The 14,946-nt window shown below is 53.0% G+C and overlaps 1 protein-coding gene across 1 annotated transcript; it reads left to right on the forward strand.

Annotated features, from left to right (window-relative positions):
• The first annotated feature begins 480 nt into the window (after nt 1-480).
• On the forward strand, nt 481-2,325 carry HOXB13 (homeobox B13). The gene is made up of 2 exons (XM_042917211.1): nt 481-1,078; nt 2,072-2,325. The coding sequence occupies exons 1-2, from the start codon at nt 481-483 to the stop codon at nt 2,323-2,325; spliced, it is 852 nt and encodes a 283-aa protein (XP_042773145.1).
• The last annotated feature ends 12,621 nt before the right edge of the window (nt 2,326-14,946 follow it).

A 14,946-nucleotide genomic window follows, 5' to 3' on the forward strand; every position in this document is an offset into this window, starting at 1 on the left:
CCCGCTTCTCCCCTCCCCCCGGACGCGGAGCTGGGTAGCTCCCAACTGGAAAGCGGAGAAAGGACACTTCCTCTCGGTTCTTTTCTGGTTTCCAAATGCAATAAAAGCGAGGGAGAGGGAGAGAGGGACTTAGGGAGGGAGGGAGGGAGGCGCGGAGGGAGAGAGGGAGGGGTAGGAGGAGGGAGGGAGGGAGGGAGAGGGAGAGAGACACACTGGGAGAGAAGCAAGGGTAAAGTATTTTCGCAATTTCTGCCATGAAGATTTTACTAGCTTCTCTCCCCAAGGCCACAGCCAATCAGCGCGCGTGCCCTGGCACCTGCGTCTCCTGCGTCAAGACGGCCGGGACGAGCGAATGCAGGCGCCGGGCGAGCTGGGAGCGATTTAAAACGCCTTGGATTCCCGGGGCCTGGGTGGGGAGAGCGAGCTGGGTGCCCCCTGTATCCCCCACCCCCGGCACCCCATGAGCCGACCCGCGGCCCCATGGAGCCCGGCAATTATGCCACCTTGGACGGGGCCAAGGACATGGATGGCTTGCCCGGGGCGGGAGGGAGTCGGAATCTAGTCGCCCACTCCCCACTGACTAGCCACCCAGCAGCGGCGCCTACGCTGATGCCCGCCGTCAGCTATGCCCCCCTGGACCTGCCGGGCTCTGCGGAACCGCCAAAGCAGTGCCACCCTTGCCCCGGGGTGCCCCAGGGGGCGGCTCCGGTGCCTTACGGCTACTTTGGAGGCGGGTACTACTCCTGCCGAGTGTCCCGGAGCTCGCTGAAACCCTGTGCCCAGGCGGCCACCCTAGCTGCCTACCCCGCGGAGACTGCCGCTGCCGGGGAGGAGTACCCCAGCCGCCCCACCGAGTTTGCCTTCTATCCGGGGTACTCGGGACCCTACCAGCCTATGGCCAGTTACCTGGATGTGTCGGTGGTGCAGACTCTGGGGGCCCCCGGGGAGCCTCGCCACGACTCCCTGCTGCCTGTGGACAGTTACCAGTCCTGGGCCCTCACCGGGGGCTGGAACAGCCAGATGTGTTGCCAGGGAGAACAGAACCCGCCAGGGCCCTTCTGGAAGGCAGCATTTGCAGGTAACTTGCCCCACTACTTTGGGTCCCGTTGGTGCTGAGTGTGGGTTGTAGGCCCGGCCGGCACTTGCATGGGAGGAGGTGAAGGGAAACTTGGGGCTGGTGAGGAGGAGCTTGTGGTCCTCTGTTGGCTATTAGGACCCTGAAGGAGGGTTTTAGGCAGTTGAAGAGCCTGGTGGAGCCCCAGAGGGTCAGTGGGGGGGGGGGGTGGCTGAGCTGGGTGTTTTCGAAAGCCTGCGGGCCACCAGGCCCCTTCACCTCCCTAGGAGGCTTTGGGACCAGCTTCTCAATATGTCAGAGTGTTTGGTTCCCCTATCACCTCTGAGGGGCTCAGGCTGTTCCTACCTCAAAGATCCCAGGTTTACTTCTGCCAAAAGGCTAAATGACTCTCAATTTAGTGAGTATGGGGGTGGGGTGTGTCGGAACAGAGATAATGGATGTTCTGTAAAAAATACAAGCCCTCCTTTTCTCTCCAATGAATTTTCAGTTTCCACAGGAAAATTCAGATTTCCTGCAGTCATAACCTAGGGGTATGTGTGTGTGGGGTGTGTGTGTGTGTGTGTGTGTGTGTGTGTGTGTGTGTGTGTTGGGAGCGGGGACAGAAATGTGTTCCCTTCTGTACATAACTTGGCTGTAGACTCTAGGAGAGTGGCCAGGAGTGTGAAAATGCATGTGAGGGTGGATGTATGTATGTGACCCTGGGCAAAGGTCTGGCCGTGTGTGATGGGTGTGTTTCCAGACCTGCAAGCGTGAGGACAGTGTTAGGTAAGGGTGATCCGCAGGATCCTGGTCTTTCCAAGCCTCAGCGGTAATTAGAAACGAGCCGGAAGTCGAGGTGTCCCGCTGTGCTTTGGGGGAGTGGGAGCCCGCGTGTGTCTGAAGGGCGATCTGGGGGCTCCTGGAGAGTTACTTAGCTTGTAGGGCCTGGGTCTGCGCGTGGCCTTGGGGGCAGAGGTCTGAGCGTGGCTTTCTCTCCCTCCTTCTGTCGACGCGCAGATACAAGCGAGCAGCACCCTCCAGAAGGCTGCGCCTTCCGACGGGGCCGAAAGAAGCGCATTCCGTACAGCAAGGGGCAGTTGCGCGAGTTGGAGCGCGAGTATTCCGCTAACAAGTTCATTACCAAGGACAAGAGGCGCAAGATCTCCGCGGCCACCAGCCTCTCAGAGCGCCAGATCACCATCTGGTTTCAGAACCGCCGGGTTAAGGAGAAGAAAGTCCTCGCCAAGGTCAAGACCAGCACCACTCCGTGAGGGAGATCCCTGCCTGGGGAGGTGGGGGGGGGGGAGGGAGAAATGGGAGTGTCCTCGGGAGACCGGGAGACTGCCAGTGCCAGGCTGGAGCGCAGGACTCTAGTGAAGGGCTCCCACAGGTTACACTCGTCACAGGCCACACCTCTTGGGCTGTTCCGGAGGGATGGTCTGCTGTACCCCCATATGTTCTAGGGAGCCAGTGAGGCCCAGAGTTACAGTCCAACCCACCAGAGTAAGCCACCAGCTACAGGACCTGTCGCGGTCATAATCATTCACCTTAGGGGCAGTAATTACTATCACAAGTATGAGTTCCCATGAAAATTAGTCTCCTATTTTCTATCTAGAGCTCTGAAGAGCACCTTAGAAACCGCTTGCATGGATTGAGCTGATTATGAATAAACTTGGAAGGAGACCCCTGGCAGGGAAGCTTCCTCTGGATCCCCGTCCATTTCCAAATCCCATCCCCCGCCCCAGTGACTGCCGCAGAGAGGAGAAAAGGCACATTCATCCCTGCGACTACCTACGCCTACCGTTGCTCCGTTTAGCATTTTTCTCAGAGGACCCACGGGCAAGAAAGACAACACGGGTGGGCACCACTCCCTCCCTTCCCCGCCCACCCCCTAGGTTGTACCGAGTGGTCTCAGAAGTCCCATCCTCAACGCTTAGATTTTGTCCTTGTGTGAAAATAAAGCCAGCGTGCTGCCCTCCCGAGTCCGTCCTCCTTCCTCGAGAAAAACTGGGTTCGAGAAAGCGCCCGGATAATTCACCACCTCTCATTTCCTCCCCCAAACTTCCCAAGTCTTTCCTTAGCGTTCCCGGTGGTTCTGTCCAGGTTACGATCCGTCGGGCGTTTGGAAGCCACATGAAATAGGTATTTGTGGCCTTGTAGATGTGCCCCACCCAGGCACAGAAGGTTACAGAACTGGAGAACCGCATCCCGTCCCACCCTAAGGGGCAGACACGTCCCAAACCCGCTGGACTAGCCAGGCTGGAGAGAAAACCAGAAAATGGCCCTTCACCACCCGCTTGCCCCCACCAAGAGAAGCGTGCGGGTCTCAGGCTTGGGAGATGGGGCAGGCCCTTTGTGGATAAAAGAACAGTGGGTGCCAGAAACCCAAAGACCCAGGATCAGGCATGTTCAGCAACGGTGGCTGCAGATTTTTTTCCCCCTTTCCCTTTGCGCTGGCTCAAGTACCCTGAATCCTGGGTGGGTGGAGGACGAGGTTGGTGCTCGTGTCAACTCCCTTTTCTCCATCCAAGTAGACAGAGGCTTGGCATGTAGAATTCCACGAGCCTGGGGCAGACTGGCTGCTCGCAGAGCTGCAGAGCCAAGGACTTCCCCACTGTGCCTGCTCCCTCACGTCGTACCTGGGCTCAGTGCCCTGCGGGATTCACCACCTTGGCTGTGCAGCAAAGTGGGCCGGTTTGCCCTGGGTCTTCCTGCAGCCTGGGCTGGGGCATCCTGGCTTGCATGCTCCTCGTGATCCAAGTGGAGAGGGTCTGCACCTCCCATGATCCCAGACGCACCCTGTGGGGGCCGAGGTCATTGTCCCAATGGCCTCTCCAAGCAGGCTCAGGCTCATAGTTCTCCAAGTGTAGCCAAGGGATTGGGGCGTTTACAGCCGGGCGTTTGGGTGAAATCCCAGTTCTGGCTCCTCTCCTGGGAATGAGTTGGGAAGCAACTCAGATTCTTCTAAATCTGTGTACCAAAGAGGAGCCCAGGGTTGAGGGGAAAGGCCCTAAAGGTGGCCGGTCACCCTCCCCCCTTGGGTCTCCTTAGACTGTGTCTGCTTGGGGGGGGGGGTGTCCCTTTTGTGATTAAAAAAAAAAAAAAAAAAAAAAAAAAACCGAAAAAACCCTCCCAAGCCCCGTGGTCCAGTTTAAGCTCTTTGGTAAAGCACCCGGCTCAGAGGGAGTTACTTACTGCCTTTCAAACAGACTCATGCAAGTAGCTTTGAACTTCACAGGTTCTGGAGGGTAGTGTGTGAAAACCCCCTTTTCCCCTGCTTCAGAAATGGCAAGACTTCAGTGCATACCAGCATGTGGGTAGGGTGTGGGCCAAATGAAGGCGTGTGTGGGGGTCTCCATGGTGCAGGGGGTTGCCACACGAGGAGAGGAAAGGCCACAAAAGGGGCTGATGCTTGGACGCGCCTAGTGGGCCTAGGGGGAGGCCTGAAGGAGTCAGAGCCCTCGAGACTCTGCAGCCCCCGGGCTCTAACTCTTCCACGCCGCTATAAGGGACTTAGAGTTTCGGGGGCTCCTCTATTATTCGTTTGCGACAATTTCCGAACAAAAGATACGGGAGTTTAGAGATTTATTTCGCTACCAAGGAGTTTGTGCACGATTAAAAAGGCAAGGACGCCCCCTGCCGGCAGAAGTTTGCTATTTCAGGGAAACCCGCTGGTCGGCTCGGCCTCAACCCCCCAGGCCGGGCCGCTGGCTTTCGGATGCCTGGGGGTCTCAGGCCTCCGGAGTAAGTGCAGTTTAGGGCTGCTTGTGAGGGCGCCGGGACCCGGAGTCGCCTGGAATGGGGCCAAGGTATCGTCAGTTGTATCGGTCCGGCCAGCGAGAGACCCAGGAGGAAGGCAAAGTGGGCAGCAGCATTGATCTTAAATATAGACAACATTGGGTAGCAAGGCCGCGGCGCCATCTGTCCCGGGTCTGGGTCTTCGTTCCACTGGAATATTATTATCTTCCTCTGCAGACCAGTTTGCGGCGACACCCTCCCCCCCCACCCCCCAGCCGGAGTGATTTACATAAGGAACCTGTGCAAAACAAAACAAAACATTTTAATTGCGTTTGGCTTTAAAGCCTCTCATGAAATCCCTTTGCAAACACCCAATTTTACTCCGAGGCAATTTTACCCCCTCCCACCCAGACCGAGCCTTTAAAACAAACAAACAAACAAACAAACAAAACCCTCTCACCAATTGGTGTTAACTGACGACAAAATCCATACACCTACGTTAACTTGTCTGCAGCGATTTGCTTTTAAATCGGGCCATGTTTAGACACCGGGGAGCGGGTTTTGCTAAAAAATTATTCAGGCTGAAACATGTGAACGCCACGTTCCCATATCGGTAAATTCAGACAACATTTGCACGAACAAAATACATGCAGAAGCGCACAAATACACTCCCGAAAACACACCGGGTGTGTTTCCGCCAACGAGGCGGAATTCTCGGAGCGGTCCTCCATGCCCTGTCCGTACTCCCCCAAACACCCCGGGCTGAGAGTCTCAGCAGCAAGCGTCCGAACGGGATCGTAGGGTCGCGTCTACGCTGGCTCCAGGACCGCAATCACTGCTAACGCCAAAGCAGTTGTATTTTATTAGGCTTCCAGAGGCCGAATTAGGGGGTCGTGGTGGAGAAGTGCATAGACGCAACCTCCGGAAGCTCTTTTCGAATCTAAATTCCCGAGGCCGCCCAGAGGAGGGCCAGGCCGGGGTCCCAGCCCTGGGGTCCTTCACTCACGCTGGGAAACGCTTCCGACCGCTCCGGGGCCCGCGAGGCTGCGGCGGGCGGAGAATCCGCACAGCGGTCCCCCCCGGCCCCCCACCCCAGCCACCCCTGCTCTGAGCCGCTCCGGAGCCGGAAACTGCCCTTTGCGGCAGGAGAAAGGCTCTGATCGAGCCCCCCAGTTCTCCCAGCGGCCCGGCTCCCCTCCTCCAACGCGAAGAAGACTGCCTCCCCCCCCTCACCCCCTTCCTCCCCGTCATTAAAGTTTTATCCGAGGTCCTAAGCGCTGCACTTTAATTAGGTTCCCTTCGGGAGAAACTCTCGGTGTCCGGGGCCGCGTCTGGTCTCGTAGAAACCCTGGAGCTACAATCATGGACTGGATACTCAAACCTGCACTAAAGCGCGGCTCCGCTGTTGTTGAAGAAATTTCCATCGTAGTCTCACCCACCTGAACAGTTCCTCTCCAGGAAAGGGGCGGGGGGAGAAAGCACCAGAGTGGCCCTCGGCCTTTCACCCGAGTCGGACACCCCTCCGCTCCCCCACCGCCACGCCCAGGCGTTGATCTGGGCCTGGAGAGAGATTTAAAAAACATCCAGTGGGGAACTGATGCGGGCCTTTCCTCTTTTGTCCGCTACAAGTTACCTCTGTGTGGAAAGGGGGTGGGGTGGGATGGTGGAGGAGACAGAGAGGGAAAGAATCCCGCCACTGACTCCCCTCCCCTAAATTGCCCCCAAGGTGAAACAGGGGACGCGGGCAGCTTGCGTTCAGTGGCCCCTAGAATGATTAAGAGGGAAATTGAGTCTGTTGGCATCCGGAGGGGAGGGGAGGGGTGAGAAGGGTCAGGGGCTGCCGTTGAACTTGAAGTTTCAGGTTGGTGGTCTCCACTGCCTCCGCCCCACTCGCTTTGAGGGAAGAGGGAGGAAGGTGGGGGGAAGGGCGGGGGGGGGGCACCTCCGGCCTCGGGAGGGAGAAAGTTAAACTGGTGGGGGGCAGGGAGGAAGGCCGGAGAGACCCGGAGACCTGCTGGGGACACCGAGGTTGGGAGGTTGGCGGCCAGGCGAGGAGGCCTCGGTCTGCATTGGGGAGGAGATACCCCAGGCTTCGCCCGCAGTGGGGAGCCCTCTCCCTGAGCCCCGCCCCAGACTCTGCCTGGAGGGGGGCACCCGTCCTTCCTTCTCTAGCCCAGAGTGCGCAAACTGAGTCCTGCGCCACCACTCGGGAGGCTGAGCCTTCAGGTGGGCGACTGCCGAACTCAGGCCCTTGACGCCAGCTGAATTCCGGGCTTGGCCTTTGCAGAGAGAACAAGAGTGTTATGCGCCCATTTCTCAGACCAGGGACCGGCCCGTTTCACTACCTTCAAGAGTGCGTTTCTCCCTAATAAGGTAAACTAGCTAATCTGTGGGCCAAAGGCGTCACCGCTCTCACAGTCTGGGACCGGCCTCAGGAGGCCCTGGAGGGGTCTCCCCAGGAATGGGTGGGCCTCCGCGGTCTAGGTGGGCAGGGAAAGGGGGGTAGAAGGGACTTGAGACCAGAGACCGAGCACCTGGGGAGGGCACCTCCATGTTGGTTCCTGGAGAGACAGCCGCACAGCTGCCTGAGGAGGAAGGGACAAAGAAAGCGCTTCGCAGCACGCGGGACAGACACGGCCCCGGCCCGGGAGAGGCTGGCAGGTGGGAGGAAGCTCCAGAGCTGGGGCCCCCCACGTGACCTATGTCTGTCTCCGACTGGGTGGTGTCCTGGCACAGCCAAAATTAATATTACCGTTAATGCTATTGTTATTGTTATGTAAAATCATAATTCTTTACAACACGCCTAGTTTTGGAAACTCTGTGAGGATGAAATGTAGTGATAACACGGATAATTGACAAACTAACCCTAAAGGTCAAGGCCCTGGCCCTTTAAAAAAAATAAATCAGCATACCATTGTCTGGGAGCCGCTACCTTCGGTCCCCCCCCCATTCCTGCGTCTTTTTCAGAAGCCTGGCGAGTGCCAGGATCCGAGAAGCAACTGGAGGGGACACATGTTGCTGCTGGCACACGCGCACAGGGGCTCAGAGCCCCAAAGGACAGCCGCGGGAGGTGGGGCACATGCCCAAGACCTTAGCCACTGACACTGCTAATTCGTTGCTCTTGGCGGGGAGGGGGGGGGGGCAAGGACTCACCTGCCCTTCTTCCCTCCACCCCAAGCTGACCCCTGCTCATGTTTCCTTCCGGAGTTACTACCGTCACAATGACAAAACCCACAACTGAGTATATAGCTTATAAAATGAGGACATTGAGGGGCGCCTGGGTGGCTCGGTCGGTTAAGCAGCCGACTTCGGCTCAGGTCATGATCTCACGGTCCGTGAGTTCGAGCCCCGCGTCGGGCTCTGTGCTGACCGCTCAGAGCCTGGAGCCTGTTTCAGATTCTGTGTCTCCCTCTGTGTCTCTCTGTCTCAAAAATAAATAAACGTTAAAAAAATTTTTTTAAATGAGGGCATTGAGACCAAGCAGTGTAAGTTACTTGGTCAGCGTCACCCAGCCGGCAGTGGCAGGGGCTCTTAATGTCTAAACTTCTCTGTCTACATCCCCAACATGCCTCTTTTCACAAGGTCCCACTAGACACTGACAGACGCCTGTTTCCATCAGGAGCCGAGCCCTGATGTCACACAGGTGCACTTAAACTCCCTAGACCTGGCCCCTCTTGGGTGCACCAGGGAGATTTGCATAAATGCAAAACAAAACAAAACAAAACCACACCAGGATTAAAGACAAATAGAAATTTGGTTAAACCCACCACTCATTTACCCGGTGCCTACAGGATGCAAAATCTTCCACTGGGGGTGGGAGGCTGGAGGAGAGACATTGGAGAGGCCATCTCCCATCGCGTGGAGCCCTGCCTCTTGCTTACTGCCAGATCCTGGGTCCGCTGCTTCCTCAGTTGTGACCTCTGACATTGTGTGGTGGGGTAAATGATCACAACCAAGACAAATGGGGGGAACAAGGAGTGTGCAAGATTCGCCCCTCATCCCCTGGCATCTGGAGTGTCCCAGAAAAGGGCCTGTTGGAGTAGAACCTGGGAAGATGATTAGAATATCAAATCCAGGAGGGAAGATCCAGTAAAACTCGGGGAGGGGGCCGGAAAACGCAGGTCGTGGCCAGAGAACGGTCTGGTCTGGGCTCTGGCTGGGTAGAGCAGGCAGGGGCCTTAGCACTGGGTCCTGAAAGGTGGGCGTAGCCGGAGTAGGGATCAGACAGCTACTTGCCATTCAGACTGTGACCGCCCCACTGCAACCCAGGGGGACACGCACCAAATGTTGGTCTCGGGGCTACAGGCCGCACACCAGAGGCCCCAGGCAGGGGACAAAGAGATCCATACTCTTTCTGAGGGCCCTCAGCTCCCGGAGTCTACTTGGGCCCAGCCCCGCGCCTCCCGCCGGACACCTGCGCTCTGCCTTTGTCTGATGGAAGGTTGAAGTTCGGTGCCCCTCCCCCTCCAGGCAGGGTTTTGTCATTGAACTTGAGTCAGGCTATAAACATTCCTTCACCCCTCCGGGAGGTGGACCTGGACGCGCAGCTGGTGGAGAGAAAGGGGCCTGGGGAGGGTTGTGGAAGGATCCGGAACTCGAGAGGCCTGGCTTCTAACCAAGCCTTCATTGCTTTATCAACGAGTGTCTGTTGTCTTCCCCGGAAAACTCGCCTGATCTGCGTGAAAAATCCCGGTTACTGAGGCTGCACGTCAAGTTAGAGCAATATTTCAGTCAGGATCAACATAATGTAATTTTTTCATTTTCGCTCTTTCGTAATTCATGTTTTCTTACCTTATTTTTAGGCAGCAAAATCTCCATTTTTTTTTTAATGAGTAGGGAAAACAAATGCATAAATAGCCAAAGAAGGGCACCTGGCTGGGTCAATCGGTAGAGATTGCAACTCTTGATATCCGGGTTGTGAGTTCGAGTTCCACACTGGGTGTAGAGATTACTTTAAAAAAAAAAAAAATCTTAGGGTCCCTGGATGGCTCATTCGGTTAAGCATGCGTCTTCTGCTCAGGTCACGATCTCCCGATCTCCCGGTTTGATGAGTTCGAACCCTGCATTGGGCTCTCTGCTGTCAACACGCAGAGCCGGTTTCGGATCCTTAGTCTCCCTCTCTCTCTTCCCCTCCCCCGTTCTCTCTCTCAAAAATTAACATTACAAAAACTTTAAAAATTAAATCTTAAAAAAATAGCAAACGAATAATGGCGAAAAAAGGTGAATTATTAAAGAACGTTCCAGTAGGTCATGCCGCGACCTATTTTCAAAGCGCCCCTCCGTCGGCGGGGTCATTCCAGCGGGCGGTGGCCGAGGCCCCAAAAGCCCGCGGTCCCCTCAGGCTCTGGAAACTTGAACTTGGTAGATGGGGCGTCCTCCCCACGCCCGCACCCGTGGCGGAGGAAAGCCAGGCCTGCCGCGCCGCCAGAGCCGGGAAGGTGGCGCGGACTTGCCAGCCACCCGCCGGCCGAGGCTGCGCAGAGCGGCCTGGCGAGACGGAGTCAGTTACTCTTTACTTCCTTCTTCTGTCCGTTTGTTTTAAAGACTCTGGGATCCCGGAGCTTGGGGGGATCAAAGACTCGATCTGCGGGCTTCTCCCGGCTTCGTGAGATCCAGTGTGATGGGAACAGCGCGCCGGGAGGCGCAGCTCTTCCGGGTCTTGTGCGCGGCCGGCGTCCCTTCCAGCGAGGAGCCCCGCGACCGCCGAGAAGGCACCGGATCCCGGCGAGCCAACGAAAAGCCCCCGGCCTCCCGATTTGGGCCAGATGAAATGCCCGGAGGCAGGTCCGCAACTGGCAACCCGGAAAAGAGGCCTGAGGGAGTTGGACGGATAATGCTCGCCAAGTTCTTCCCAGCCCTTCCATTTGGCTCTACCTGCTCCCGGACGTGGATCAAAGGGGTTTGTTGTTTTCTCTTTCTCTCCAACCTGGAATCCCCAGGCTTTCTGGGCCCTGGAAAGAACCCAGCCAACCCTTCTCCCTTTGTCTAACTTTGGGGGTGGGGGAGAGGCGTGGCACCCGGGGCAAGTGCACAGACCCGGGTCACATCTCACTGTCGTCTGGACCAAGAGAACCCTAAATTGGGACTTTGTGTGTGTTGGGGTGGGGTGAGGGGTGGCGGGGAGGCCGAAGCTGCGAGAAGGGCTTCTCAATTTTAGTTTGTTGGGTTCTCACATCCCTGCCCAACCCCTCCACTCAGCTCTGTTTCCGGGAGGAATCACCCGAGCCGAAACGAAAACGTTTAATTGAAAAAAGTAAATGCAAAGGTCTAATGGAGTGAGCCTCCCAGAAATGGCATGAATTGAGTCTCTGGCACTTGGGTAGTTTTGTGTTAGTTCGGTTCCGGCATTTGTGAAAATTAAGGATTTAGAGTGTTCCCGCCCCGACCGCTTCTGTGGAATCTGATTCAGAGTAGAAGAGGCCACATTTACAATTCCCCAAAAGCTTCAGACTAAAACACATTGAAATGATTACCCCCGACGACATTCCTGGCTTAAAAAAAAAAAAACCCTCAACGTACAAAAAAAATATATCCAGATCACAGAAATAAATATATAGGGCTTTAAACACACATTCTTTAAAAACTTTTAAATAAACAACCTTTTCTTAAAGTTTTTTTTTTTTCCATTCATGATTTCAATGTTCGTGTTCTACAATTTGCAACCAGTTTTTAGTCGTGTCTCCCCCTCCCTAACTTAGTTATATGCATCCTGTCCTGGTTTTATTTATTTTATTTTTTTTAATTTATTTTTTTAGAAGCAAGGTCTACACCCAACATGGGGCTTGAACTCAGGACCTGATATCAAGAGTCACATGCTCTATGGAATGAGCCCGCCAGATGCCCCATGGCTTTAAAAAACACTATACATTGATTACACCGTAGGCAACTTTCCAAGTTATTCCAGTCTTCAAAATGCCCTGTAAAAATGCATAATATGCCACAAAATGTGTTGTCATAGTTTAGAAAATCATTTCCCCAATGTTGGTCATTTCGGTTAACCCACATTTGAAAACAGGGTTTTTTTTTCCTTATTAGAAAAGTATCACTTTTTCATCATCAAGAATTTCAAAGATAACAAATATAAAGACGAAAATAAAAACCATCTCATATTCTAAAACCCAGAGTTCACCAAAGCTAATCTTTTGGAGAATTTTCTTCAGTCGTTTTTCCTTGCCTGTGTGTATGATGTCAAAACTGAACTTCTGCATGAACATTGGTGCACCTTGCCTTTTGATTTAATATTAATTAGTATATTCTCAGCGTCATTTAAATTTAACATTATTCTCAGTGCCACTAAATATTCTCCAAAAGCATGATTTTAAGGCTTGCACAGTATCTAGTCCTTGAGGCGTGCCTCAGATGGAAAAGCATTTCTGCTTTTGGTCATTTAGATGGCTTCCATGTTTACTTTTCAAAATAATTCACAAGTGAGAAAGAGAACACTGATATGCCCCCACGTAGTTTGATAGGGAGACGAGAGTTGAATCTCCAAAATTCAAGGAATAGAATGCTTGTCTTTTTTAGGTAACAAATTCCTCCTTCCCAGTATTGCCTGGGAGGGAACATTAAGGGGAGCCTTCTAGAATGCTTGAAATATTCTGTGTTTTGATCAGGGTGGTGGTTACAGGGGTGTGTGAAAGATTAATTAAGCTGACCATGTAGAATTTGTGCACTTTTAACATTTTAAACTGCTCTCTCACTCCTGCAAGCTCTATGTCTGTTTACTTAGAAAAAGAACAATGCAGGAAATAAATGGGTGAAGGAAATGAGCGAGGGGTGGGGACCAACCCAAAGTGGATCGGTTCACCCCTTTGCTAGGTTCACAGAGACCAAAAGTAAATATTTGACAGCTTGTGATGAGCAGGGGTTGGGGGCGGGGGCAGGGGAAGAGCCTGGCCCTCTTCCCCCACCCCTGTGCTTAACCCTTGTTAAGCAAAGATGGCTTTTCTATTATAGTTGCACTCCTGCGGCTCTGAATTTCCCGAGTGGAAGAGGAGTAAAAATCCGGTAGAAGAGGTTTACGAAGAGAGTTAAAATGAACATATAAACAGCTGACCCTGCCATCATTGTCCTGGGAAATAGAAGTGGGGTGCTTTCTATATCACGTAAAAATTTAACAAAAAAAACCTCAGGAAAACGGTTCATTTTGGATCTATTTTATAATCTATGTTTTCGCTTCAAATGATAGCAGGCAGGACCTGGAGGCTGTAGGGACAACACCCCTCCCGGATGACCAGGAGGACCCGAGAGATTGGAGTAGTGTCTGGTCTCTGAGTGGAGTTTTATTGGCACTTTGTGCCGTGCCGTGCCGTGTGCTGGCCAGAACACATGCTTAATCCTTGGGACGCTGCAGGAGAGGGAAAAAAAACCCTTCAACCTACTTGGCACGTTATTTTCCTATTGTGTTTACGATGGAAGACGATCACAGCCACTGCCCAGTATTCAGCTGGGATTTTTCCCTTCTTTTTATTTTTTATTCGTTCATTTAAAAATGTATTGTTATTAATTTCATTGAATGGTTTTAAGTAGGCTCCACGCCCAACGTGGGGCTTGAACGTACGACCCCAAGATCAAGAGTCACATGCTCTACCAGTCAGGCGCCCCTGTGATTTTGTTATTTTTTAATTGTCATTTCACTCCCTTTCATTTAGGATCAAGATGAAGTTGATTTAAAAAAAAAAATTTTTTTTTTAACGTTTATTTATTTTTGAGACAGAGAGAGACAGAGCATGAACAGGGGAGGCGCAGAGAGAGAGGGAGACACAGAATCTGAAATAGGCTCCAGGCTCTGAGCTGTCAGCACAGAGCCCGACGCGGGGCTCGAACTCACGGACCGCGAGATCATGACCTGAGCCGAAGTCGGCCGCTTAAACGACTGAGCCACCCAGGCGCCCCGGGATGAAGTTGATTTTTAATATCTGACGGAGACACCAAAGACATCTTTCCAAGTCAGACAAATATACGCTGGGTGTTTTATAAAAAAGTTTCCTCCTCCCCTTTTGAGGTACAACATAATTCAGTAAAGTGCATTAATTTTAAGTGGATGGCTCAAGGAATATTTACTCATGTAACCATGATTTAGAACAAGATAGGAACATTTCCTGCACCCATGTAGGTTCCTTTCCAGTATAATATTCCAGAGATAATTGCTATTCTGATTTCCATTGCTATGAATTAATTTTGCCTGTTCTTGAACTTGATAGTAATTTGTCTATTTGTTGTGTGTATTGATAGTTTATTCTTTTAAATTGCTCTATGCTACTCCATTTATGGACATACCACAGTTAGTTTATCCACTCACCTTTAAAAAAAAATTATTTGTTTAGGGGCATCTGGGTGGCTCAACTGGTTAATCGTCCGCCTTCGGTTCAGGTCGTGATCTCGTGGTTTGTGGGTTCGAGCCCCGTGTCAGGCTCTGTGCTGACAGCTCGAGAGCCTGGAGCCTGCTTGTCTTTAAAAATCAGATTGTTTATAACCAGTGCCAATTTTCCACACCTGGGGCAAGTGCTCAGATTTAAGAGGAAGAAAAACCCAACGTTGATGGATCTGATGACATCTGCTTGAATTTCGATACTGAGATTCTTTTCAAGGCTTGAGGACCGGGATCCGTGGGAGAGCAGAAATGTGGGTTTGCTGATAGTAGAGCATTAACACTCAGGCTCTGTCCTTCCCGTGGCTTCCCTCCGCTGGTCCAGTCCTGAGGCACCGTGGTATCTTCAAGTTATATCTGTGTGGATCGCACTGAACCCCCGGGTGCAAGGGCACAGAAGAACTGTGGCTGGGGTCAAAGGTCAGGATCAGCGGGGCCCAGCGGCTCCGGGGTTAGTGCTTTTAACACTTCCATCTTTTAGATGGAAGCGATTCTCCAGAGTCCTGATTTGGAAGCTGAGCTATGACTTGGGAAATTTATTGCCCTGTGGTCTTTTAACAAGAAGTGATCTATCTTCCCCGGGCAGAACTTCCATTACCGGTGACAGGTGCCTGGAGCCAGCTTATTAAAAAACCGTCGTTTCAACCCCCAAAGCGAAGGTGCCACGGCGTGTTGGAACAGAATGCTAATTTCCAGCTTGCCGTCATCATCTGGGACGTGGAGACGGCGTTACGAGCATTTTAATATTCAAGAGGAGCGAAACCCAGTGCTATTTCTGTAGCTG

Source organism: Panthera leo, chromosome E1, assembly GCF_018350215.1.
Source record: "Panthera leo isolate Ple1 chromosome E1, P.leo_Ple1_pat1.1, whole genome shotgun sequence".
Taxonomy (NCBI): Eukaryota; Metazoa; Chordata; class Mammalia; order Carnivora; family Felidae; genus Panthera; species Panthera leo.

Excerpts from the sequence above, each read along its gene's own strand:
- HOXB13 (XM_042917211.1), top strand. The coding sequence starts at position 481 with ATGGAGCCCGGCAATTATGCCACCTTGGACGGGGCCAAGGACATGGAT. Across the intron at positions 1,079-2,071 it reads CTGGAAGGCAGCATTTGCAG|ATACAAGCGAGCAGCACCCT; the intron begins GTAACTTGCCCC and ends GTCGACGCGCAG.